Source organism: Oncorhynchus clarkii, chromosome 16 (genome assembly GCF_045791955.1).
Source record: "Oncorhynchus clarkii lewisi isolate Uvic-CL-2024 chromosome 16, UVic_Ocla_1.0, whole genome shotgun sequence".
In the NCBI taxonomy this organism is placed as follows: Eukaryota; Metazoa; Chordata; class Actinopteri; order Salmoniformes; family Salmonidae; genus Oncorhynchus; species Oncorhynchus clarkii.
This window is the reverse complement of record NC_092162.1, coordinates 68,834,864-68,859,440: the sequence shown is the minus strand read 5'-3', so window position 1 is coordinate 68,859,440 and position 24,577 is coordinate 68,834,864. Positions and strand designations below refer to the sequence as shown.

General features: G+C 41.6%; 1 protein-coding gene across 2 annotated transcripts in view; it reads left to right on the top strand.

Annotated features, from left to right (window-relative positions):
- Window positions 1-24,125, top strand: part of LOC139368978 (copine-5-like) — a 185,444-nt gene extending 161,319 nt beyond the window's left edge. For both annotated transcript variants that reach the window (XM_071108513.1, XM_071108512.1), the window contains 5 exons: window positions 1,923-2,050; window positions 11,424-11,526; window positions 15,472-15,529; window positions 21,125-21,198; window positions 21,759-24,125. In XM_071108513.1, coding sequence (XP_070964614.1) covers window positions 1,923-2,050; window positions 11,424-11,526; window positions 15,472-15,529; window positions 21,125-21,198; window positions 21,759-21,962 — 567 coding nt within the window. In that variant the 3' untranslated portion in view covers window positions 21,963-24,125. The remainder of the gene's footprint in view (window positions 1-1,922; window positions 2,051-11,423; window positions 11,527-15,471; window positions 15,530-21,124; window positions 21,199-21,758) is intronic.
- Window positions 24,126-24,577: the final 452 nt, after the last annotated feature.

Sequence of the window (24,577 nt, the reverse complement as noted above, 5' to 3'; positions counted from 1 at the left end):
GCAGCTAGTCCCTTCTTTCTGCAGTAGACTACTAGTTTTCATGGACATTTTTTTCACTTGAGAAGTACTGCCCTGAACCTTTACATTTATATATATATATATATATATATATATAATTTTTGTTCCTTTATTATTTGCCGCAAAACCTACCACCCCTCCCCTAATTGGAGTAAACGAATGAACAACAACACCTAGGCTTCCACTTCCAGTTTATGCATACAGTGCTATACATTTTACGGACACAATCTATTTTAAAATATTTACATTTGGTTTGTTTTTAGTCCTGGCCTTCCACTATTTCTGATGTCCATCTAGTTTGATTTCTATTTTCTATATATTTTTAACTGTGCTATTTCACAAAAGTGCTGAACCTAAATACATTTTACAGACAAACTCTATTTAACATTTTGTTATCTTGTTGTTATTAGTCCCACCCTTCAGCTCCATTCAACCCGTCCCATTCTACCTCTTAACCTCATCCATATTGGATTTTATTTGCCATATATTTTTAAACTTTGCTGTGATGCTTCACAAATGTTCTGAACCTTTCTATTCTCGTAGGTTCTACAGATTGTAAGTTAATTATAAATATTTTAGCTAAAAGTATTATTATATTATTGATCGATTGACAATGATTTTTCAAATCCCCCAGTATTGCAATCTGCAGCGTTAGCTCCAGGTAAATTTTGCAATTCAAAATAAATGATCTAATGACTCTGCCTCCTGGCAGCAGAATCTGCAGAGCTGTGAAGGTTGTGTCCCCCATATCTATAACATTATTTTGGTTGCAAGAATTTTGTATGATAATTTAAATTGAAAAATTCAAAGTTTTGAATCCGATGTTGTTTTGCGTGTCAATTCATAAACCATGTGCCATGAAGTCGGTACATCAAAAATCTCTTCCCAACTATTTTACAATCTGTATGGTCCTTAATTAAATGAAACAGTATTTATTTTTGTTAATCACAATTTTCTTTAACCGGTTTTGGTCTTTAATTCAGGGCCGACAGACAAGTTCCTTCCTTTTTCCCCTTATTCATTATATAAATATGCCCGTTTTAATTTTGTCTGGCTTGCCATTCCAAATAAAATTTAATATTTTTTGCTCATATCATTTTTTTTAAAACTGGTTGCTAGGTGTAGGCCAAACCATTAGCAAATAGGTCAACTATTATATGACTAAAGAGTTAATCAGGGGGGGTTTTCCACAAATAGGAAGGTTCCTTTCCATGGTAGCAATATCTTATGTATTTTTGCTAACTTTCTATTAAAATGTATTGGAATGAGATCATTTCTTTCTTTCGGGATATGAATACCGAGTATGTCAGACCATTTTATTGGTAAACTACACGGTAATGTCATTTATTTTTATTTTTTAGTGATCCAATATGTAAAATAGTACAATAGTATCATAATTTGGTTTTAATCCAGAGAGGTTAGAAAAATTATCTAGATCCTCTATGAGGCTGTTGAGGGATTCTAATTGTGGATTTAAAAGAAAACATTAATCATCAGCGCACAATGACAACTTTTTTTTTAAGCCCGAACATCTTAGTTATATGTAAAATCGTGCCACCTCCTGAGTAAAAACGTCAAAATTAATTACAGATTTCTTGATTTATCTTAGATTAATTCAGACTATTTTGAGGAAGTGTTACTGGCAATGTTGTTGCTACGGTGGCTTAAGAGGGACAAACAACAGTAATACTGCCACTTTTTTCTCGTTTTACAAGTGAGGTCCTTAGGGAGTATGCGAGCACAGATGTTCTGCTAGGAGCAAAATAAACCGATGTATGCTTACTCCTTTACACTCACATCGTCGATTCCCTCACTATATTATCCTGATTATATTTCAGAAATGAACCATTCAAAAAACCTGATTAACTAATTCAGGTAACATGTTTGTATTTTCTCCTTCACAGAATGGCAACATAGAGAACCCCTACTGCAACGGAATGGAGGGGATTCTACAAGCATACCATCAGAGTCTAAAGACTGTACAACTCTACGGACCCACCAACTTCGCTCCGGTCGTCAACCACGTGGCAAAGTGAGTCATTGATGAAAGTATGCTAATACTAATCTAGAGAATACCGTTGCTGGTGTTTAAAATAATACTGAGATAAAGGACCAACTCTTTGGTCCTAAGCTGCTGTATGTAAAATATTGTGTGCTTTAGCTTGGAAAATAAATACAATGCCTTCAGAAAGTATTCATAAACTTATTCCACATTTTATTGTGTTACATCCTGAATTAAAAATGGATTAAATTGTTTTATTTTTCTCAACCATCGTCACCCCTCATAACAAAGTGAGAAAAAATATGTTTCAATTGTAAATGTATTGAAAATGAAATACAGAAATATCAAATTTACATAAGTATTCACACCCCTGAGCCAGTACATGTTAGAATCATCTTTGGCAGCGATTACAGCTGTGATTCATTCTGGTTAAATCTCTTTGCACATCTGGATTGTACAATACTTGCACGTTATTATTATCTTAATTCCTCAAGCTCTGTCAAGTTGGTGATTGTTCATTGCTAGACAGCCATTTTCAAGTCTTTCAGTAGATTTTCAAGCCGATTTAAGTCAAAACTGTATCTAGGCCACTCAGGAACATTCAATGTTGTTTTGGCCTTGTGTTGTAGGTTATTGTCCTGCTGAAAGGTGCATTTGTCTCCCAGTGTCTGTTGGAAGCAGACTGAACCAGGTTTTCCTCTAGGATTTTGCCTGTGCTTAACTCTATCCCCATTATTTTCATCAACAACAAAAAAACGACCCAGTTCTTGCCAATGACACGCATACCCATAACATGCTGCAGCCACCACTCTGTAACTGTTTTAGAGACATCCTTTCCCTTCATGGTGAATTCCCTGAGCGGTTTCCTTCCTCTCCGGCAACTGAGTTAGAAAGGACACATGTATCTTTGTAGTGACTGGGTGTATTGATACACCATCCAAAGTGTAATTAATAACTTCAACATGCTCAAAAGCAGGGCTTCTTAAACCTTTTCAGCCTGGGACACAATTTAGAAATTCTGTCTTTTCCTGGGACCTAAACATACGAAAACTACCGACTAAACATAGATATCTGTACATTTCATTGTACTTATGCCAATTAACAAATGCAACATAGACAAATAACAATTAAATGAAATACCTATATATATATATATATATACATATATATATATACATATATATATATAGCATGTCAATTAGAAATGTCCTTGTTTTTAAAAGGAAAGCAAAAGTGTTATGGACAGACTAATCTAAGTTTGAGTTGTTCAGATCACAAAGAAGAACATTCTGTCAAGCATGAGTGATAGCCTTCCTTCTATCACTCCATTTTGCAACGCCATGCCATACCCTGTGGATGGCGGTTAATTGGAGCCAATTTCCTCCTACAACACGACAATAACCCAAAGCACAGCTACAAACTATGCAAGAACTATTTTGGGAAGAAGCAGTCAGCTGGTATTCTGTCTATAATGGAGTGGCCAGCACAGTCACCGGATCTCAACACTAGTGAGCTGTTGTGGGAGCAGCTTGACCGTATGGTACGTAAGAAGTGCCCATCAAGCCAATCCAATTTGTGGCAGGTGCTTCACGGAGCATAGGGTGTAATCTCTTCAGATTACCTCAACAAATTGACAACTAGAATGCCAAAGGTCTGCAAGGCTGTAATTGCTGCAAATGGAGGATTCTTTGACGAAACCTAACACTCTTAGGTTGGAACTGTGGCTGTTAAAATACAATAAATAATTTACATTCTGAACTGATCGATCACATCACACAGATGTAGACCAGAAAACACACACACACAGTCCTAATGAGAGGTGTGTGACTGGTTTTTCAACAAGCAGGTCTATTCAGGGCTCAGTTAGTGACAGTGCAACACTGAGGTGATGCTCAGCATTGAGTCTGTTTCTTTACTTGTTTCTAAAGGATGCTATAGTTGAGAACCCTGACTGCCATAGGTACAGTGCCTTACAGAAAAGGCACTGGATAAGGCACTCAGACCCCTTGACTATTTCCACATTTTGTTACGAAACAGACTCATTTTAAATTGGATTAAATAAATAAAAATCCTCAGCAATCTACACACAATACCACAGAGCTTGAGAGGATTTGCAGAGAATAGGAGAAACTCCCCAAATACAGGTGTGCCGAGCTTGTAGCATCGTACCCAAGAAGACTCAAGGCTGTAATCCCTCCAAAAGATGCTTCAACAAAGTACTGAGTAAAGGGTCCGAATACTTATGTAAATGTGATATTTAAGTTTTTTGAATATATATAAATTAGCAAAAAATTCTAAACCTGTTTTTGCTTTGTCATTATTGGCTATTGTGTGCAGATTGATGAGGGCAAAAAAACAATCTAATCAATTTTGTGAATAAGGCTGTAACCTAACAAAATGTGTAAAAAGTCAAGGGGTCTGAATACCTTCCGAAGGCACCGTATGGGGTGCCAAACTGGATCAGAACAACTACTGCTTTCTCAGCTAGGCAGGAGACTGCTTCCTGCTGTAGATTAGCAACCCAGAACTGAGTGAGTGTGTTTGTCTCAAACATAATCTTGCGTCAATCAGTGTATTCCAGTTCAGAATACAAATTATTTATTGTATTTTAACAGCAACAGTTTATTTTCTCCATCTTCATCGGTATGGTTACTTAGGGTTGCACTATCAGTAGCTAGATAGCTTGCTTTGGCTAGCGTTAGCTAATAGCTGTGTACAAGTGGATTGTTTAAAAGAGAAACTCACATCTACTATTATGAGAGATGGTATTCCCTTATTTCAACTTCAACTGTTATAAAATGACAAAAATGACTTGCTAGCTGACTGACTCTTCCACTGTCGACGCATTGTTTCCTGAAGCATTCTGCCCTGTTCTGAAATAATTGTTCGTTTTGAGAGACTCATTACTAAGCAATTCCCTGCACAAAACACGTTGCTGGCACTCCTCGTTATTTCTCAAGGTTTGTATTAAACCAAGAGAGAGAAACTCATTGCTGTATTTGCGTTTCATGACAATTGAGCTCAGTCAGAACTTGTTGCTAGCTTGAGTCCATTCGATGACAGCGGTGAGTGATGACGAGTGGGAATGACAAGCCAGTGGCTGACAGCGCATCATCTGCTGATGAACAAAAGCACTGCAGCGTGTGAGTCGTGGAGTGAAAACTACCGGAAACAGATCCGGTAAACCGTGAAGCACACTGGAATCTTCCACCCACTCACACAGCTGCCAAACTGAGCAGAGACACCGCTGCTAAGCAGAGTGCACACTGAACAGAGAGTGCAGTTGCATTTGGCCAAAATCAATTCCTGTAATTAATAAAATTATTATACATTTACTCTGACATGTCGCGACCTACCATTAACAGGTCCGCAACCCATACTTTAAGGGTACTCAAAGGGATATTCAGTGTCTGTTTTTTTTTACCCATCTACCAATAGCCCATGACGACAAAGCGGAACTGTTTTTTTTTAATTTGTGCAAATGTATTCAAAAGAAAACACAGAAATACCTTATTTACATAAGTATTCAGACCCTTTGCTATGAGACTCAAAATTGAGCTCATGTGCATCCTGCTTCCATTGATCATCCTTAAGATGTTTCCACAACTTGATTGGAGTGCACTTATGTTAAATTCAATTGCTTGAACATGATTTCGACAGGCTCAAACCTGTCTATATAAGGTCCCACAATTGACAACGCATGTCAGAGCAAAAACCAAGCCATGAGGTTGAAGAAATTGTCCGTAGAGCTCCGAGGCAGGATTGTGTCAAGGCACAAATTTCTGCAGCATTGAAGGTCCCCAAGAACACAGTGGCCTCCATTATTCTTAAATGAAAAAATATTGGCACCACCTAACCTCTTCATAGAGCTGGCCGCCCGGCCAAACTGAGCAATCAGGTGGAAGGGCCTTGATCAGGAAGGTGACCAAGAATTTGATGGTCACTCTGACAGAGCTCCAGTGTTCCTCTGTGGAGATGGGAGAACCTTCCAGAAAGACAACCATCTATGCAGAACTCCACCAATCAGGCCTTTATGGTCGAGTGGTCAGACAGAAGCCACTCCTCAGTAAAAGGCACATGACAGCCTGCTTGGAGTTTGCCAAAAGGTACCTAAAGGACTCTCAGACCACGAGAAGCAAGATTCTCTGGTCTGATGAAACCAAGATTGAACTCTTTGGCCTGAATGCCAAGCGACACATCTGGAGGAAACCTGGCACCATACCCACGGTGAAGCATGGTGGTGGCAGCATCGTGTTGTGAGGATGTTTTTCAGCGACAGGGACTGGTAGACTAGTCAGAATTGAGGGAAAGATGAACGGAGCAAAGTACAGCGAGATCCTTGATGAAAACCTGCTCCAGAGCGCACAGGACCCCAGACTGGGGCTATGGTTCACCTTCCATCAGGACAACGACCCTAAGCACACTGCCAAGATAAGACAGGAGTGGCTCTGGGACAACTCTCTGAATGTCCTTGAGTGAACCAACCAGAGTTTGACTTGTCTGACTTAAACCTTAATCTTAAATCTATCCTCTCTGGAGAGACCTGAAAATAGCAGTGCAGAAACACTCCCCATCCAACCTGACAGGGCTTGAGAGGATCTGCAGAGAAGAGTGGGAGAAACTCCCCAAATACAGCTGTGCCAAGCTTGTAGCGTCATACCCAAGAGGAATCGCTGCCAAAGGTGCTTCAACAAAGTACTGAGTAAAGGGTCTCAAAACTTATGTAAATGTGATATTACAGTTTATTTATTTAAAATAAATCAAATCTAAGAAATCCATTTTAGAAAAAGACTGAATAACCAAATGTGAAAAAAGTCCAACTGAAGAGTTTCCGAATGCACTGTATGCTCGGCCTCAGTGATGTACGGATCGAGGATGGTGCTATTGCCATACCAAGTAGTGATGCAGCGATGCAAGGTATCGTGTGTAGATAAGTGACACAAAATCTCAGTTTAATCCATGTTTAATTCACAGCATATGTGGAAAAAGTCGGCATTGTGTGACTGACTACATTCTGAAGACACTGTACATGTGACTCTGGATGACATCACAATGATGTTTGTTTCCAACATTCCGGCTGTTTTCCTAAACAAGTTCAACTCTCTTTGGGTTTTGTTTCCTTGCCTCAATACTAACGAGTATCACAATACTGGTATCGTCCCGATATCCTGTTGGAAATCCAACTAATTGGCATGAGGTATCCTGGTTCCAGATATTTTTATACCGTCTTAACCATATGCTATAGTTGTTGTTTGGCATTACAATAGGAGTCGGCCATAGAGCATAAACAGATCTGGGACCTGGCTATAGGAGTCGGCTATACAGCACAAACAGATCTGGGACCTGGTTAATAGAGTCAGCTATACAACAGCACAAACAGATCTGGGACCTGGTTATAAGAGTCGGCTATACAAACAGATCTGGGACCTGGTTATAAGAGTCAGCTATACAGCACAAACAGATCTGGGACCTGGTTATAAGAGTCGGCTATACAAACAGATCTGGGACCTGGTGGGCCCCTGATGAGGCTAGATGTCCCTTTAATCTCCATAACAACAGTAATTTCTCAAGTCTGTGTTTGTCTGACCTCCTCTCACTCAAACACACACTCGCGCTCACGGACACACACCCACACATGGGGACACACCATCCTTCTGATGCTGAACCCCTCCTTGTCTTTATTTAAAGTGTCAGCTCCAGACTCCAGCGAGCCAATCTTCTGACAAGCTAAATTAGAAAGCAGGAGAAAGGGCTCAACAACAACCCCCAGAGGTCCGGCTGAAATGTCAAAATGTCCTTAACTTTGGCATAATGAGCGCTTGGATGTGTCTCTGTTGTCTCCTCTTCTCTAGTCACAATAAAAAGATCAGGATCAGAGTACAGTAGGAGAGCTGATTTAGGATCAGTTTTGCCTTTTAGATCACGAGGAATAAGATTACATAGACAGGAGGGTTCTGATCCTACATCATAATGAATAAGATTACATAGACAGGAGGGTTCTGATCCTACATCATAATGAATAAGATTACATAGACAGGAGGGTTCTGATCCTACATCATAATGAATCAGATTACATAGACAGGAGGGTTCTGATCCTAGATCATAATGAATCAGATTACATTGGACAGGAGGGAACTGATCCTAGATCATAATGAATCAGATTACATTGGACAGGAGGGAACTGATCCTAGATCATAATGAATCAGATTACACTGGACAGGAGGGAGCTGATCCTAGCCTCTGAGAGGCTTAATATACACCGCCCCTGGTCAAATCATAAACCCACCTGGCAATCAATAATAACTCTAAAAATAATACAGAAATACAGTGGTTTGCAATTTTAAACACATGAGTAAATGTTCCATGTTATGGACAGCTAGGGATGGGTGATGGAATCTAGGTCACTTACATACAGAACACTGCTGAGTCTATGATGTGGCTCATCACAAGCACTGGGCCTCAGAGATTTAGAAGTCACAGTGTGTGTGTGTGTGTGTGTGTGTGTGTGTGTGTGTGTGTGTGTGTGTGTGTGTGTGTGTGTGTGTGTGTGTGTGTGTGTGTGTGTGTGTGTGTGTGTGTGTGTGTGTGTGTGTGTGTGTGTGTGTGTGTGTGTGTCTTTGACAGGTCAGAGTTAGAGATCAGCTTTTAGGGCTCGATTCATACATGCGGTGAGGAGACCATTGGAAAGCAGACCGTGAGAGGAAAGAACAAGGATGCTGTCAATAGCGCACATTAGAAATAATCATGCAAAGTGGACATTTGTCAAATTCGTGATCATTTTTGTGTTCTAACAGGCCCACAATCTGGTTCCTAAAATCCGATTTGGATATATGTCTGCTAAATGCTAACTCCCATTCGTATAAGCTGGTAGCATAGCTAGCCATATAGAAATTGGTGGTGGAACTTGAAGACATTTTTAAATCAAATCAAATGCAGTTCATTGGTGACGATGGGGTTGACATCAAAACAAGCATTATACTCCGATGTTTACCTCAACCTAGTGTGATATACCCATACAGATATAGGATCTTAATTTGATCACCCTGTTGCAGGAGAACTTAAAATAAAATAAAATAAGATCCTAGATCTGTACTGTATGAACAATTTTGATGTGGGGCAATGAGGAGATTCTGAATCTTTACCCCACGGGGGACGTGTGAGTGGTGTTGCCATGGCATTTTCATTGTTTTGGTCGAGTTCGATGGATCTCTTTACCGCCTCTATCCGTAGCACTGAAGATCCCCGTTGCAGTGCGATTTACATTGAAAGGTATACGTTCTCACTTTCTCGGAGGCTGCATTCATGGTAAACGCTGAAGATGTCGGCTCAATCGGAAATGACCTTTAAAGGAATACTTCTGGATTTGAACTTGTGGATACCATTTTTATGTCTCTACCTGCAGTTTAAAGGAAGTTTCTAACTAGCGTTAGCACAAATGGCTGGAAGCGTGCTAGTAGATGCCACAGACTTCCAGTCATTGTGCTAACGCTAGTTAGCATTGGCTCGCGGAACTACCTCTTCCTTCATACTGGACGTAGAGACATAAATATGGTATCCACAAGTTCATCTGACTCCGGGTGGAAGTAAATCAAATCCAAATCAAATGTATTTATATAGCCCTTCGTACATCAGCTGATATCTCACTGCATGGGTCATTGTTGTTGGTCACCATACTTTCTCTCTACAGTTGGCTACGTGAGAAGCTCTGCTATTCCATGGAACACCTCCCCTTTCTACTCTCCTATTTGGACCTGCCTGTAGGATTGTCTCCCCTTCCTCCCCTTTCACTCCTGGTCAATGTAGTCAAATCAAATCAAATTTATTTATATAGCCCTTCGTACATCAGCTGATATCTCAAAGTGCTGTACAGAAACCCAGCCTAAAACCCCAAACAGCAAGCAATGCCGGTTTAGAAGCACGGTGGCTAGGAAAAACTCCCTAGAAAGGCCAAAACCTAGGAAGAAACCTAGAGAGGAACCAGGCTATGTGGGGTGGCCAGTCCTCTTCTGGCTGTGCCGGGTGGAGATTATAACAGAACATGGCCAAGATGTTCAAATGTTCATAAATGACCAGCATGGTCAAATAATAATAAGGCAGAACAGTTGAAACTGGAGCAGCAGCACGGCCAGGTGGACTGGGGACAGCAAGGAGTCATCATGTCAGGTAGTGCTGAGGCATGGTCCTAGGGCTCAGGTCCTCCGAGAGAGAGAAAGAACGAGAGAATTAGAGAGAGCATACTTAAATTCACACAGGACACCGGATAGGACAGGAGAAGTACTACATAGAACATGGTACACTGAACAAAAGTGTTGAACGCAACATGTAAAGTGTTTGTTCCATGTTTCATGGGCTGAAATAGATCCCAGAAATGTTATGCGCAAAAAGCATTTCTTATTTCTCGCAAATTTTGTGCACACGTTTTGCCAAGATAATCCATTCACCTGGCATATCAATAAACTGATTAAAAAGCATGATCGTTACACAGGTGCACCTTGTGCCATTGGACAATAAAAGGCCACTCTAAAATGTGCAACACAATATGTCTCAAGTTATGGGATGTGCATAAGCTTCGGACAACGAACACAATTGCATTTTATCGATGGCAATTTGAATGCGAGGAGATACTGTGACAAGATCCTGAGGCACATTGTCGTGCCATTCATCCACCGCAATCACCTCATGTCTTAGCATGATAATGCACGGCCCCATGTCGCTAGGATCTGTACACAATTCCTGGAAGTGCCCCATTTCTTTCATGGCCTGCAAACTAACAAGACATGTCACCGATTTAGCAGTTTGGAATGCTCTGGATCGACCTGGATGACACCGTGTTCCAGTTTCCGCCAAAACGTCGCACAGCCATTGAAGAGGAATGGAGCAACATTGCACAGGCCACAATCAACAGCCCTGATCAACTCTATGCGAAGGAGATGTGTCGTGCTGCATGAGGCAAATGGTGGTCACACCAGATACTGACAGGCTTTCTGATCCACACCCCTATCTTTTTTTAAGGTATCTGTGACCAACAGACACATATCTGTATTCCCAGTCATGTGAAACCCATAGATTAAGGGCCTAATGAATTTATTTCAATTCACTTATTTCCTTATATGAACTGTAACTCGGTCAACTATTTGAAATTGCTGCATGTTGCGTTTATATTTTTGTTCAGTATAGATTAAAGGGCTTTATTGCCAAAATCTCAAAAGTATCCCTTTAAATGTCAGTCTTCAGCGCAGATCTTCAGCGCAACCAATTTAGTTAGGCCCTGCATTATGTTACTGAACATCTACTGCTCCAATGACTTCTAGAATGTCCCGGTATGTCATCATCAGTATTGGAAGGGGGCAATTCTTATCTTATCTTTGAGCCCCTAACTTGTTGTGGCTCTGTTCTCTCCCAGGTACGCAGCGGCCGTACAAGACGGTTCTCAGTACTTTGTCCTGCTCATCATCACAGACGGAGTCATATCAGACATGGCCCAGACCAAGGAGGCCATTGTCAACGTGAGTGGTCTGCTGGATGCTCCCATTACCCATAATCCTCCTTTGCCCTCTGTCTCCCTGTCTCTCTCTCTCTTTTTCCCTCTTTCTCTCCCTCTCTGCTTTACGGGTGCTTTTACTGTAACTCACTATAGCACCTTTTTACCTCAGCTAGCTTCAAGCCAAAGTCAATGTATGTTTTTCTGCTGCTTTGAAGAAGTAGTCCGATGTTCAGTTCTATTATCTGCTCAAGTTGTTTCGCTGTTGTTTGGATGTTCTTTTATTTTTGTTTGACCCAACTTAAGTTTTTGTATATAGGAACATCAATTAGTTTATAATAGCGCTGTACTTTACATTAACGCTTGTTTGTGGGCTTCTAAAATTGTTTGTTTGTTCACGAAAAGCCCCTTGAATCCACTTTGTATCTCTGGCCTTGGGAATACACAGAGTGTGTCTACTGTTCAATGGGGGAGCAGCACGCCATCTTGACCTCTGATGACCTCTAACCTCTGACGTCACAGCAGACTGGGTTTAAAGGGAATTTGCGACTGTTAGTCAAACCATTAGAACAGCCACACCTTCCTTTTAAGATCTTGTCTGCTGCTCTATCCTGCGTCCGCCGAGCCTTCTAACCTGCCTCAACCGAGCCAAGCCTTCTAACCTGCCTCAACCAAGCCAAGCCTTTTAACCTGCCTCAACTGAGCCAAGCTTCTAACCTGCCTCAACCGAGCCAAACCTTCTAACCTGCCTCAACCGAGCCAAGCCTTTTAACCTGCCTCAACTGAGCCAAGCTTCTAACCTGCCTCAACCCGAGCCAAGCCTTTTAACCTACCTCAACCGAGCAAACCCTTTTAACCTGCCTGAACGAGTCAAGCCTTCTAACCTGCCTCAACCGAGCCAAGCCTTCTAACCTGCCTCAACCGAGCCAAGCCTTTTAACCTGCCTCAACTGAGCCAAGCTTCTAACCTGCCTCAACCGAGCCAAACCTTCTAACCTGCCTCAACCGAGCCAAGCCTTTTAACCTGCCTCAACTGAGCCAAGCTTCTAACCTGCCTCAACCCAAGCCAAGCCTTTTAACCTACCTCAACCGAGCAAACCCTTTTAACCTGCCTGAACGAGTCAAGCCTTCTAACCTGCCTCAACCGAGCCAAGACATTTAACCTGCCTCAACCGAGTCAAGCCTTTTAACCCGTCTCAGCCTTCCAACCTGCCTCCGCCAATAATTTGTACCTGTCTCAGCATTCCAACCTGCCTCTTTTCAACTTGCCTCAGCCAAGTCTTATTTCCTGTATCAGCCAAGGCTCTACCTCTAACCAACCTCAACTAACTCAACCAAGTCTTATTTCCTCTATCAGCCGAGGCTCTACCTCAAACCAACCTCAACTAACTCAACCAAGTCTTCTTTCCTGTATCAGCCAAGGCTCTACCTCTAACCAACCTCAACTAACTCAACCAAGTCTTATTTCCTCTATCAGCCGAGGCTCTACCTCGAACCAACCTCAACTAACTCAACCAAGTCTTCTTTCCTGTATCAGCCAAGGCTCTACCTCTAACCAACCTCAACTGACTCAACCAAGCCTTCTAACCTGCTGCCTTGGCCCTGCTTTCTGTGTTCTGCCATCGCATTTACAGTCCTGTCAACTAGAATCACTATTCTCAATACATGCACAAAAGACTGAATTACTTGTTTATTTGGAGTTGAATCCTTTGCTGCTGTCAGTTGTCTTCTCCAATTGTTTTCTTTGAACTCGTCCATACTGTCCTGCCGATTTAGTTTAGCATGTCTCTTTGGAGTCCACCTTACCCTCCAGTCCCCCACTCGCCCGCCCGTTTACCAGGCCAGCCTTTGGGCTAAATATTAGCTCCAACCCCTGTCTTTGATGTTTCACATATCTCTCTTTAACTTAACTCTCCACTAAGGGCAGTGGTTTATACAGGAGGGCCTACTCTCTTCCTTTTCTGTCAGGGCAGAACAGCAGAATCACCATGGCCCATAATTCATTTGGGCCACTATTACATCACTGTATATCTGTGTCTCAAATTGCACCATATTCCTTTTTTAGTGCACTACTTTTGACCAGAGCCCTATGAACCCTGCTTAAAACTAGTGCACTACATATGGAATAGGCTTCCATTTGGAATGCGGTCAATGTGTTGGCAGTTTATACCCAACCCCTCACAGGGGAGGGTGGGGGAAGTGCTGCCTTACTGACTGGTTTGTCATGCAGAGAGGATGTTGGAATAAAATTCATGAATATTTTAAAGATTTTAGAAACTTCCAGGTTTGCTTCTGCAGGCCGGAAAATACTATTACAGCCAGGGACAGGTAGAGATCAAACTATTGGGTTTGCAATTATTTTTGCAGTCCAAAAATAGATGGTATTTCAACAGCTTGCTGGAGTAGGATCCCCTGGGTTTGACGAAATAATGTATGTTTGTGGTTCAGTCTTCATGAAAATATGATGTGGCGTTTATTGATACAGGTGTGTTGATTAAATAGAAAAATATGAATATTAAGAGTTAATGTTAAGTTTCCGTGTGAGAGAAAGTGAAAAAGGGAGAGTGAGAACGAGAGAGAGAACGAGAGAAGGAGCACACACATATGCACACACACATACACACACACACACACACACACACACACACACACACACACACACACACACACACACACTGCATCTTCTCCACATCCGAATGTGTTTTCACCACAGGCATTTATCATTAATTCATACCACAGAGCTTTCACCGTATAACTCCCAATATAACATATTGCAGCATCAAACTTTGGGTGGTGGTGGCAGGAGGATAAATCATAGATTGGTCCTGTTACGTTAATGTAGTGGAATAGAGACACAGTTCAGATAAGCAGAGAGGAGTAAGAGTTACAGTGTACAGTGCAGGGCATTTTAGATCATTGATGCCAGCTCATTGATGCCAGCTCATTGATGCCAGCTCACGCACATCGTCTTTCGCTTCCAAAGCACCCGTTCATAATTAGCTGGTTTAAAGCAGCGTCCCATCCCCAGTGAAAGTAGCGTCCCTGACATTTACTATGCTGCTTTACCAGGCACCCTAAATAAGAGATGGTGGAAGTGTATTTCACTGTTGGGAGGGAGTGATGCACTGTAAGCATTTTGGCTCTGCTGTGTTCTCCTCCTCTGTACTTGCTCTCTACAGAACACACTGTATTAACACTGTGGACAATATCCTATGCTATTTTGTACATTCTACCGTTTACTATTACGTTGGCTATACTGTTGTAGTTTGCCTAGACAAAATATTCCATGACTGACTCAAATCTTTTACTTTTAAAATGGTCTAGTGTAAAACTGATATTCCTTGTGGCAGCAATACATCCACACATGGCTAAAGAGAATGTATTTCTCAACCTCCAGAGAATTCTGCTGGATATGGACAAATCGTTCTGAGTTTTTTTGCAATTCTGATGCATTTCCCCAGACTGACTGATCAATTAGAGCTGAGCTGAACAGTGTGAGCAGCAAGCAGGGAATTGTCAGCAAATGCAGTGTTTCGGTTATCTTCTCTGTGCAATGCACATTTTTTTTGTCTTTCGTCCAATGGCCTCCTTGTATCTTGCTGCCCTGTGCGACAGGATTAGCAGACTGGTGTCTACTGTTGTGAAGGAAGTAGCACTGCTACTGTGTCACTGAATAAACCCAATACAATACACACAGTTTCAATAGGGAACAACTGCATTGTTTGAGGGTGTCAGATGGGTTTGTGACTGGTTTTTTTTTGTAAATATTTTTTATCAGCCCTCTTCAGAATCTTTTTTTTTGGGGATCAATTATTTTTATTTTGCAAAATACACTAAACAAAGACAACTTCCTGTATGAACGTTTAATGATTTAAGCTTTTGCCCACGTAAGAACTCAAAAACACCTTGTCAGAATGTTGACAATATCACATCTACTTCTTTGTTCGTCACTCTTTGTTTGTTCTCCGCAGGCTGCTAAGCTTCCAATGTCTATCATCATTGTTGGAGTCGGCCAAGCTGAGTTTGATGGTGAGATTGACCCCCGTCATGTTGTTGTTTTTTTCATTTATAATTAGCAGATAGCGATGTCAAGGTAATACACTGAGTATACCAAACATTAGGAGCACCTTCCTAATATTGAGTTGCACCCCCAGGTACTAACTTGCCTAGTTAAATAAAGGCTCAATTTAAAAAAAAATGTTTTATACATTTTGCCAGCAGAATAGCCTCAATTCGTCAGGGCATGGACTCTACAAGGTGTTGAAAGCGTTCCACAGGGATGCTGGCCCATGTTAACTCCCAATGCTTCCCACAGTTGTGTCAAGTTGGCTGGATATCCTTTGGGTGGTGGACCATTCTTGATACACACGGGAAACTGTTGAGTGTGGAAAAACCCTGCAGCGTTGCAGTTCTTGACACAAACTGGTGCGCCTGGCCCAGTTCGCCTAGATTCACCTGGTCAGTTTACAGTATGTTATGGAAAGAGCATGTGTTCATAGCGTTTGTATACTCAGTGTATGTTTCTAGATGGGAAATGGAAATTAATTAAAAAGAGACTCTTATAAGCTGCTGCTGGACAGAAAGAGTATTATTTCACTATGTGGCTAAGAGAAAGAAAACATGTTCACACAATGTCTTTAACTTCGTCCTTGACCTATGCTGGGGAAATAACAACTCAAACATTTGCATAAATAATTAACACAACTCAAATAAGAAATTCCTCTGTCAAATATGCCAAGTGTTCTGTCATTGATGTACAATAAATAATGCAATAGCATTAAGGTAGGAGGTTATAGGGGGGGGGGCAGTTTCAGTGTGAGGGATCTTAGCTAATTGGCAGTTTGGTGGAAGTCCCTAGCTAATAAGCCATTCACAGCTGTTGCATACAATCTGAATATTTTAAACATATGGTCACTACTTTGATTCTCGCCATTTTGGTGTGCTGTTTACTGTAACAGTGGCTGGCTGTTACAGAAGCTGGCTGGTGTTTTAGTTTTAAATATTCTTCTTTTACATGGTTATTTACGATGCTGGGAATGTTCTCATGAATGTTAAAGGCAGTTATTATAATTGATTAGGAGGCATAGGCAGCGCATCCATAAGGCTAAGGGAAGCTAAGATTTCCCTAAAGTAAATATAAATTAAAATGCCCAAAATTATGCAGCCTAATTAGCTTACTCCTGTCTATACCGAAGTAAATCAAATATTCAAAATAGGCTACTGTACCAGAAAGCATGATTTAGCCACAGAGGATCATAATTTTTTTTTTTTTTTTAATAAATAAACCAAATAAATGATTGTTGAGTTGCGACTGTCAGTGAAAAGCAGAGAGACCCGGCCATGGCATATCACAATATTTAAAAACAACATTGCGGAAAAACCGTTTGAAAAGAAAATGGCTATTGTTGTGAAGAGATTACAATACAAAGACTCCAAACTGTATTTTAGTTATCAAAATTCTCAACTTAATTGAGCGAACAGTAGCCGATCTTATTTGCACCAGTAGAGATTGCAGCTGACGAAGTTGTGTCGTCAGACGGCCCAGTTGCAGCTGCCGAAGTTGTGTCGTCGGACGGCACAGTTGCAGCTGCCAAAGTTGTGTCATCGGACGGCCCAGTTGCAGCTGCCGAAGTTGTGTCGTCGGACGGCCCAGTTGCAGCTGCCGAAGTTGCGGCGGCGGACGGCCCAGTTGCAGCTGCCGAAGTTGCGTCGTCGGAACGGCCCGGTTGCAGCTGCTGAAGTTGTGTCGTCAGATGGCCCAGTTGCAGCTGCCGAAGTTGCGGCGGCGCTGGACGGACCAGTCGCAGCATCGTTGGACGGGCCATTCCCGCTGTCTCCCTCAATGGTAGATTATTCTGTCACCTTGGTATAAATGGATCAGGAGACAGGCGCAGGAATGCGTAATACTGATTTTTATTTCCCAAATTACAGTACGGGGACGAAGACCAAACAAACACGTATACAAAACACAGGGTAGAAACCCAAACAAAAGAGCGAGGAGTACCTCGAATAAATACACAATCACACAATGATACCACACGGGACGAGACCCGTAATCATCTGCACAATCCACGTGGCACGAAAGCCAAAACACAGCACACGACCAACGGACATTGTAACAATAATCGACAGGACAATGGTTAACAAAAGGCACACTTATACAATTACTAATCAAATGGAATAAGGGCCAGGTGTGCGTAATGAAAGTTCCGGAGGGATCCATGACACTCCTCCAGGTGAGATGGACGCCATATAATATTTGTTTCTCCTGTTTTCATAGGCCGATTATATGGATCAGACGTTGTTTTTATTGATTTGTTTGTCAGTGTCAGCAGAGTAGGCTACTCTGTAATTTGTCATATAAAAAATTATTCTGCTAATGTATCCAGCCATATACAGTGCCTTGCGAAAGTATTCGGCCCCCTTGAACTTTGCGACCTTTTGTCACATTTCAGGCTTCAAACATAAAGATATAAAACTGTATTTTTTTGTGAAGAATCAACAACAAGTGGGACACAATCATGAAGTGGAACGACATTTATTGGATATTTCAAACTTTTTTAACAAATCAAAAACGGAAAAATTGGGCGTGCAAAATTATTCAGCCCCCTTAAGTTAATACTTTGTAGCGCCACCTTTTGCTGCGATTACAGCTGTAAGTCGCTTGGGGTATGTCTCTATCAGTTTTGCACATCGAGAGACTGACATTTTTTCCCATTCCTCCTTGCAAAACAGCTCGAGCTCAGTGAGGTTGGATGGAGAGCATTTGTGAACAGCAGTTTTCAGTTCTTTCCACAGATTCTCGATTGGATTCAGGTCTGGACTTTGACTTGGCCATTCCAACACCTGGATATGTTTATTTTTGAACCATTCCATTGTAGATTTTGCTTTATGTTTTGGATCATTGTCTTGTTGGAAGACAAATCTCCGTCCCAGTCTCAGGTCTTTTGCAGACTCCATCAGGTTTTCTTCCAGAATGGTCCTGTATTTGGCTCCATCCATCTTCCCATCAATTTTAACCATCTTCCCTGTCCCTGCTGAAGAAAAGCAGGCCCAAACCATGATGCTGCCACCACCATGTTTGACAGTGGGGATGGTGTGTTCAGCTGTGTTGCTTTTACGCCAAACATAACGTTTTGCATTTTTGCCAAAAAGTTCAATTTTGGTTTCATCTGACCAGAGCACCTTCTTCCACATGTTTGGTGTGTCTCCCAGGTGGCTTGTGGCAAACTTTAAACAACACTTTTTATGGATATCTTTAAGAAATGGCTTTCTTCTTGCCACTCTTCCATAAAGGCCAGATTTGTGCAATATACGACTGATTGTTGTCCTATGGACAGAGTCTCCCACCTCAGCTGTAGATCTCTGCAGTTCATCCAGAGTGATCATGGGCCTCTTGGCTGCATCTCTGATCAGTCTTCTCCTTGTATGAGCTGAAAGTTTAGAGGGACGGCCAGGTCTTGGTAGATTTGCAGTGATCTGATACTCCTTCCATTTCAATATTATCGCTTGCACAGTGCTCCTTGGGATGTTTAAAGCTTGGGAAATCTTTTTGTATCCAAATCCGGCTTTAAACTTCTTCACAACAGTATCTCGGACCTGCCTGGTGTGTTCCTTGTTCTTCATGATGCTCTCTGCGCTTTTAATGGACCTCTGAGACTATCACAGTGCAGGTGCATTTATACGGAGACTTGATTACACACAGGTGGATTGTATTTATCATCATTAGTCATTTAGGTCAACATTGGATCATTCAGAGATCCTCACTGAACTTCTGGAGAGAGTTTGCTGCACTGAAAGTAAAGGGGCTGAATAATTTTGCACGCCCAATTTTTCAGTTTTTGATTTGTTAAAAAAGTTTGAAATATCCAATAAATGTCGTTCCACTTCATGATTGTGTCCCACTTGTTGTTGATTCTTCACAAAAAAATACAGTTTTATATCTTTATGTTTGAAGCCTGAAATGTGGCAAAAGGTCACAAAGTTCAAGGGGGCCGAATACTTTCGCAAGGCACTGTATATATAGTGTATTAGAATTGCATGAAATGTGTTTAAAAAAGGCCAGCTATCACGTTTAAGGTAAGACCCAGGTGCAGACAGTGACGAAATAACAAAGGTTTATTATTCGAACGAACAGGGGCAGGCAAAAGGGAAAAAAGGACAGGTCAAGGGCAGGCAGAGGTCAGTAATCCAGATATGTGGGGTGAAGTCATAGGATGGCAGGCAGGCTCAGGGTCAGGGCAGGCAGGAATGGTCAAAACCAGGAAACAAGAAAACAGGAACAAGGGGAAAAATACTGGTAGGCTTGACGAACAAAACGAACTGGCAACAGACAGAGAACACAGGTATAAATACACAGGGGATAATGGGGAAGATGGGCGACACCTGGGGGGGGGGTGGAAACAATCACAAAGACAGGTGAAACAGATTAGATGGTGACACCAACATTTTCCTGTGCAGAAAAAGAAATGTATCCGATATAGCCTAGGCTTTCTCTACGCCACTACACGCTGCATTGAACAGTATTTTTTGCGAACTGTGATTGAGTTATATTATTAGCCTAAATGATGACTATTCAATTTATTATTCACATTAGGAATATTAGGCCGTCTTACATACGTTTGCAAATGTGAGGAATGCTTTACTATTAAATGCATTTTTGTGGTGGAAATTAGCTTCCCCAAACTTGAAACCCACACCACCTATGTCTGAAGGCCATATTAGGACAGCCTCCAACTACAAGTCCGAGTGACACTGAGACCCCTCCTTGTGAGTCTGAAGCTATAGTAATATGGACACCGTGATGGGTAGTCACTCCTACAGACAATGTACAGCATGTGTAATAAGCCACCATAATGGTTAAAGTTACACAGACAGTGCAGGGTAGTGACTCACCCAGACTGTAGAGGGTTAAACTGGTGTTATTAAATACTATGAAGGGTAGTGACTCACCCAGACTGTAGAGGGTTAAACTGGTGTTATTAACCACTATGAAGGGTAGTGACTCACCCAGACTGTAGAGGGTTAAACTGGTGTTATAAACCACTATGAAGGGTAGTGACTCACCCAGACAGTAGAGGTTTAAACTGGTGTTATAAAACACTATGAAGGGTCACTCACCCAGACAGTAGAGGTTTAAACTGGTGTTATAAGCCACTATGAAGGGTAGTGACTCGCCCAGACAGTAGAGGTTTAAACTGGTGTTATAAACCACTATGAAGGGTTGTGACTCACCCAGACAGTAGAGGTTTAAACTGGTGTTATAAACCACTATGAAGGGTAGTGACTCGCCCAGACAGTAGAGGTTTAAACTGGTGTTATAAACCACTATGAAGGGTAGTGACTCGCCCAGACAGTAGAGGTTTATGCTGGTGTTATAAACCAGTATGAAGGGTAGTGACTCGCCCAGACAGTAGAGGTTTAAACTGGTGTTATTAACCACTATGAAGGCTAGTGACTCGCCCAGACAGTAGAGGTTTAAACTGGTGTTATTAACCACTATGAAGGCTAGTGACTCGCCCAGACAGTAGAGGTTTAAACTGGTGTTATAAACCACTATGAAGGGTTATGACTCACCCAGACAGTAGAGGTTTAAACTGGTGTCTCTTTTTCTCTTCTCTGTAGCCATGGTGGAGCTTGACGGTGATGACATCAGAATCTCCTCGCGAGGGAAGCTGGCAGAGAGAGACATTGTACAGGTAGATCTCACTTTCTGTTCTTCCCGTATGACCATAACACAACACTGATGAGTGATGGGGGGGCGGGGGTGGGCATGTCACAGAAAGGTTACGTCGATACAAGTAAGGAAACTATTGATGATTGATATCATCATTGTTTAAATCTCAGAGTTGCCATAATATTCCACACCCCTATTCACCCCTAACCCATCAATCTGACATATTAGGAAAATCAGTCATAGTTTCAATTGACAAAATTGTCCTGAAATTAAATAACAATTAACATTGTAACATATTTGCCATTGTCACATATTGCCACTTTCAAGTTCGAAACAGATCAAAGTGCTATAGAAACGATACCCCCCCCCTCTCTCTCTCTCTCTCTCTCTCTCTCCCTCTCGCTCTCTCGCTCTCTCTCGCTCTCTCTTGCTCTCTCTCGCTCTCTCTCTCGCTCTCTCTCGCTCTCTCGCTCTGTCTCTCCCTCTCTCACTCTCTCTCTCTCTCTCTCTCTCTCTCTCTCTCTCTCTCTCTCTTGCTCTCTCACTCTCTCTCGCTCTCTCTCGCTCTCTCTCTCCATATAGTTTGTTCCGTTCAGAGACTACATGGACCGGACAGGAAACCACGTGTTGAGTATGGCCCGGCTAGCCAAGGACGTCCTGGCTGAGATTCCTGAACAGCTTATCCTCTACATGAAGAGTAGAGGCATCAAACCCTGCCTCCTTCCTCCACTCAATGAGGAACCAGGCCCTGAAGACCAGGACCACGCCCAGACCACCCCTGTCTGAGCCCCAGACCTACCCCCATCTGAGGCGCCTACCCTGGGGAAGGAGGTCGCGGTAGGATGGGTGGTAGACTGGATGGTGGACCCCCCTCATGGAGGGATGCAAAACGTAAATGTGAAAATGCTTTCAAGGCACTTTTTTTTTTTCTCATGCTGAACAAATTGATAAGACTCCATTTTGTTTGGAGTCGAGACTGTTTTGAGGGAAAAAGATGAAGATCAGGGAGTTTTCCTTTTGAGTGTCATCTCCTGACGGAAGGGCAACGAGAATTGAGAATTGGAGAGTCACAGAAGGAGGAGTAGACAGGAGAAAAACAGAGCAGTGACGTAAACAAATGTTAGACGTTGGCAGTCAGAGCTGTCAAAGTGGCATGTTTTAGACGGAGAGGGTGTTTTTGAGTACATTAATTATTAGAGCGTGCCAGTTTGCATCACGTTTGTGTATATGATACATTCTAGAGTGGTGGTGTATGTTGGACTAAGGCATCACCTGTATAATGTCCTATCTAGTGTAAGAAACTACAGCATCTATTCATGTTGGGGATAATATTTGTTCTTTATATTTTACCATCACGCTTTTTTGGGGGGAGGAGGGGGGATCAATGCTATAAATGATTGTTAATTTATACTTTGAAGAGTACTGTAATATAAAGCATGTGGTAGTTAGAAACTATCCAACTGTTTAGGAATAGTTGTAAAAGATCCAGATGAATGCTTTTACCTTTTGGATTGTGACAGTTTGTTTACACAGATGATCGGATGTTTGTATGATCGTTTAACGTCAGGCACCCTGTACAAGACATACTTACCCTATATATTTACAATAGGTATCAACAAAATGCACTAACAGTCCAAATAAAAGGCACAAAGGTCATATTCAATACATATATTGATCAAGTGAAATATATACCACAATTATATACTAGCGACCAATAGCTACCCCTCAAAGACAATGGAAAGGATTGCACAGCAACCAAATGTCTTCCAGTTCTAGAACGTTGTCATGAATGAGAATGAATCTAGAATCTAGTTTACTTCACATTCTGAGTTATTATTGTTTACACATCCGCTCGTGCAACGACCAGAGCCACATCTTAAAAAGGCATAGTATTTCCATAGTATTAGTATGCAGCGATGTATGTCGTCTAGCTAGCTGCATTCACACATATATTGATTGGTATAATCCTTCTCGTTGTATTTTGTATAATCCTTCTCGTATGATGTTGTTGATTCTGTTTGATTCTTTCTTTAACCTCTGCACACCGTGCCATGGAAATTCTTAGTGTATATAGAGCACAGAGAAGGCAACAGATGTTGATGAAACACCTTTTGATTACTAGAAACAAACTTGGTTTACCCTTTTATCAGTGGATTAATTGTCAGAGTAGAGGACCTTATGCATTTCAGGTAAAATAACAATCCAATGTTTATATCCCAGGACAAATTAGTTAGCAACAGCAAGCTAGCTAGCTAAATTGCTATGAATGTTTAATGCTTTTCAAACTGTCCCCAAATTAATATAGTTGGTTCAAACTTCGTTTTGATATTTCAAACTGCGTGTCATGATCGCGTCTGGTGTGGATAGACAAGATCAACATGCACGATGGCGTACTCGGACAAACGCGCGTGCCCGGTCTAGTCAGCATGTAAGAAGTCATTAAAATGGAGTCGATATAAAAAGTAACTGCATAAAGAGCAGTTGATACAGTGTACAATCTATTTTACTCACTTCATCTGGACTACTGATAGATTTCAAACTTGCTGCCAGGGATGTATTGCCATCTTTAATTTAAGTTGTTGATATATATGTGAACGACTGGGGTTCAAATCTGGGTTTCCTACACACCACAAGACTGTGTTAGCCCGCTGAGATAATGCAGTTAGCTCAAGTAGCCAACGCAAGTCTTCAAGTTTCGGACAAGGTTACTCATCGTGTGTGCGTTGTTCCAAAACACATTTTACGTTTTTGTCATTTAGCAGACGCTCAAGAGCAATTAGGGTTAAGTGCCTTGCTCAAGGGCACATTGACATCTTTTTCACCTAGTCTGCTTGGGGATTCGATTCCAGCGTCATTTAGGTCTCTGCCCCAACACTCTTAACTGCTAGGCTACCTGCCGCCCTGTTATATCTAGCCACGTTTAAGTTGTTGATGTAGTTCCATGTTTAAGTTGTTGATGTAGTTCCATGTTTAAGTTGTTGATGTAGTGCCACGTTTAAGTTGTTGATGTAGTTCCATGTTTAAGTTGTTGATGTAGTGCCACGTTTAAGTTGTTGATGTATTGTCATATTTATGTTCTTGCCATATTGCCATTTTGAAAGAATAGTTTCTTGAGCACACAACGGAGCAGCACTGTCTCTGTCTTTTCCGTCCCGTAGACACAACAGAAGGATAATATGTCTACATTATTGTCTTTTCTACAGTGGAACGACGTGCTTAGTTTCTTCTTCAATGTGTTTAAAACAAACATGAAATTGCCACTATGCCAATGCAGTCCTACAATATACAGTACGCCCTAAGTGGTGCGTTCAGCAAGCCCATTATTTACTCACAGATAGATCACAGTAATCCAATATCTCTATCCAAATGTGCCTATAGTACTGAAACTCCTGCATATCCTG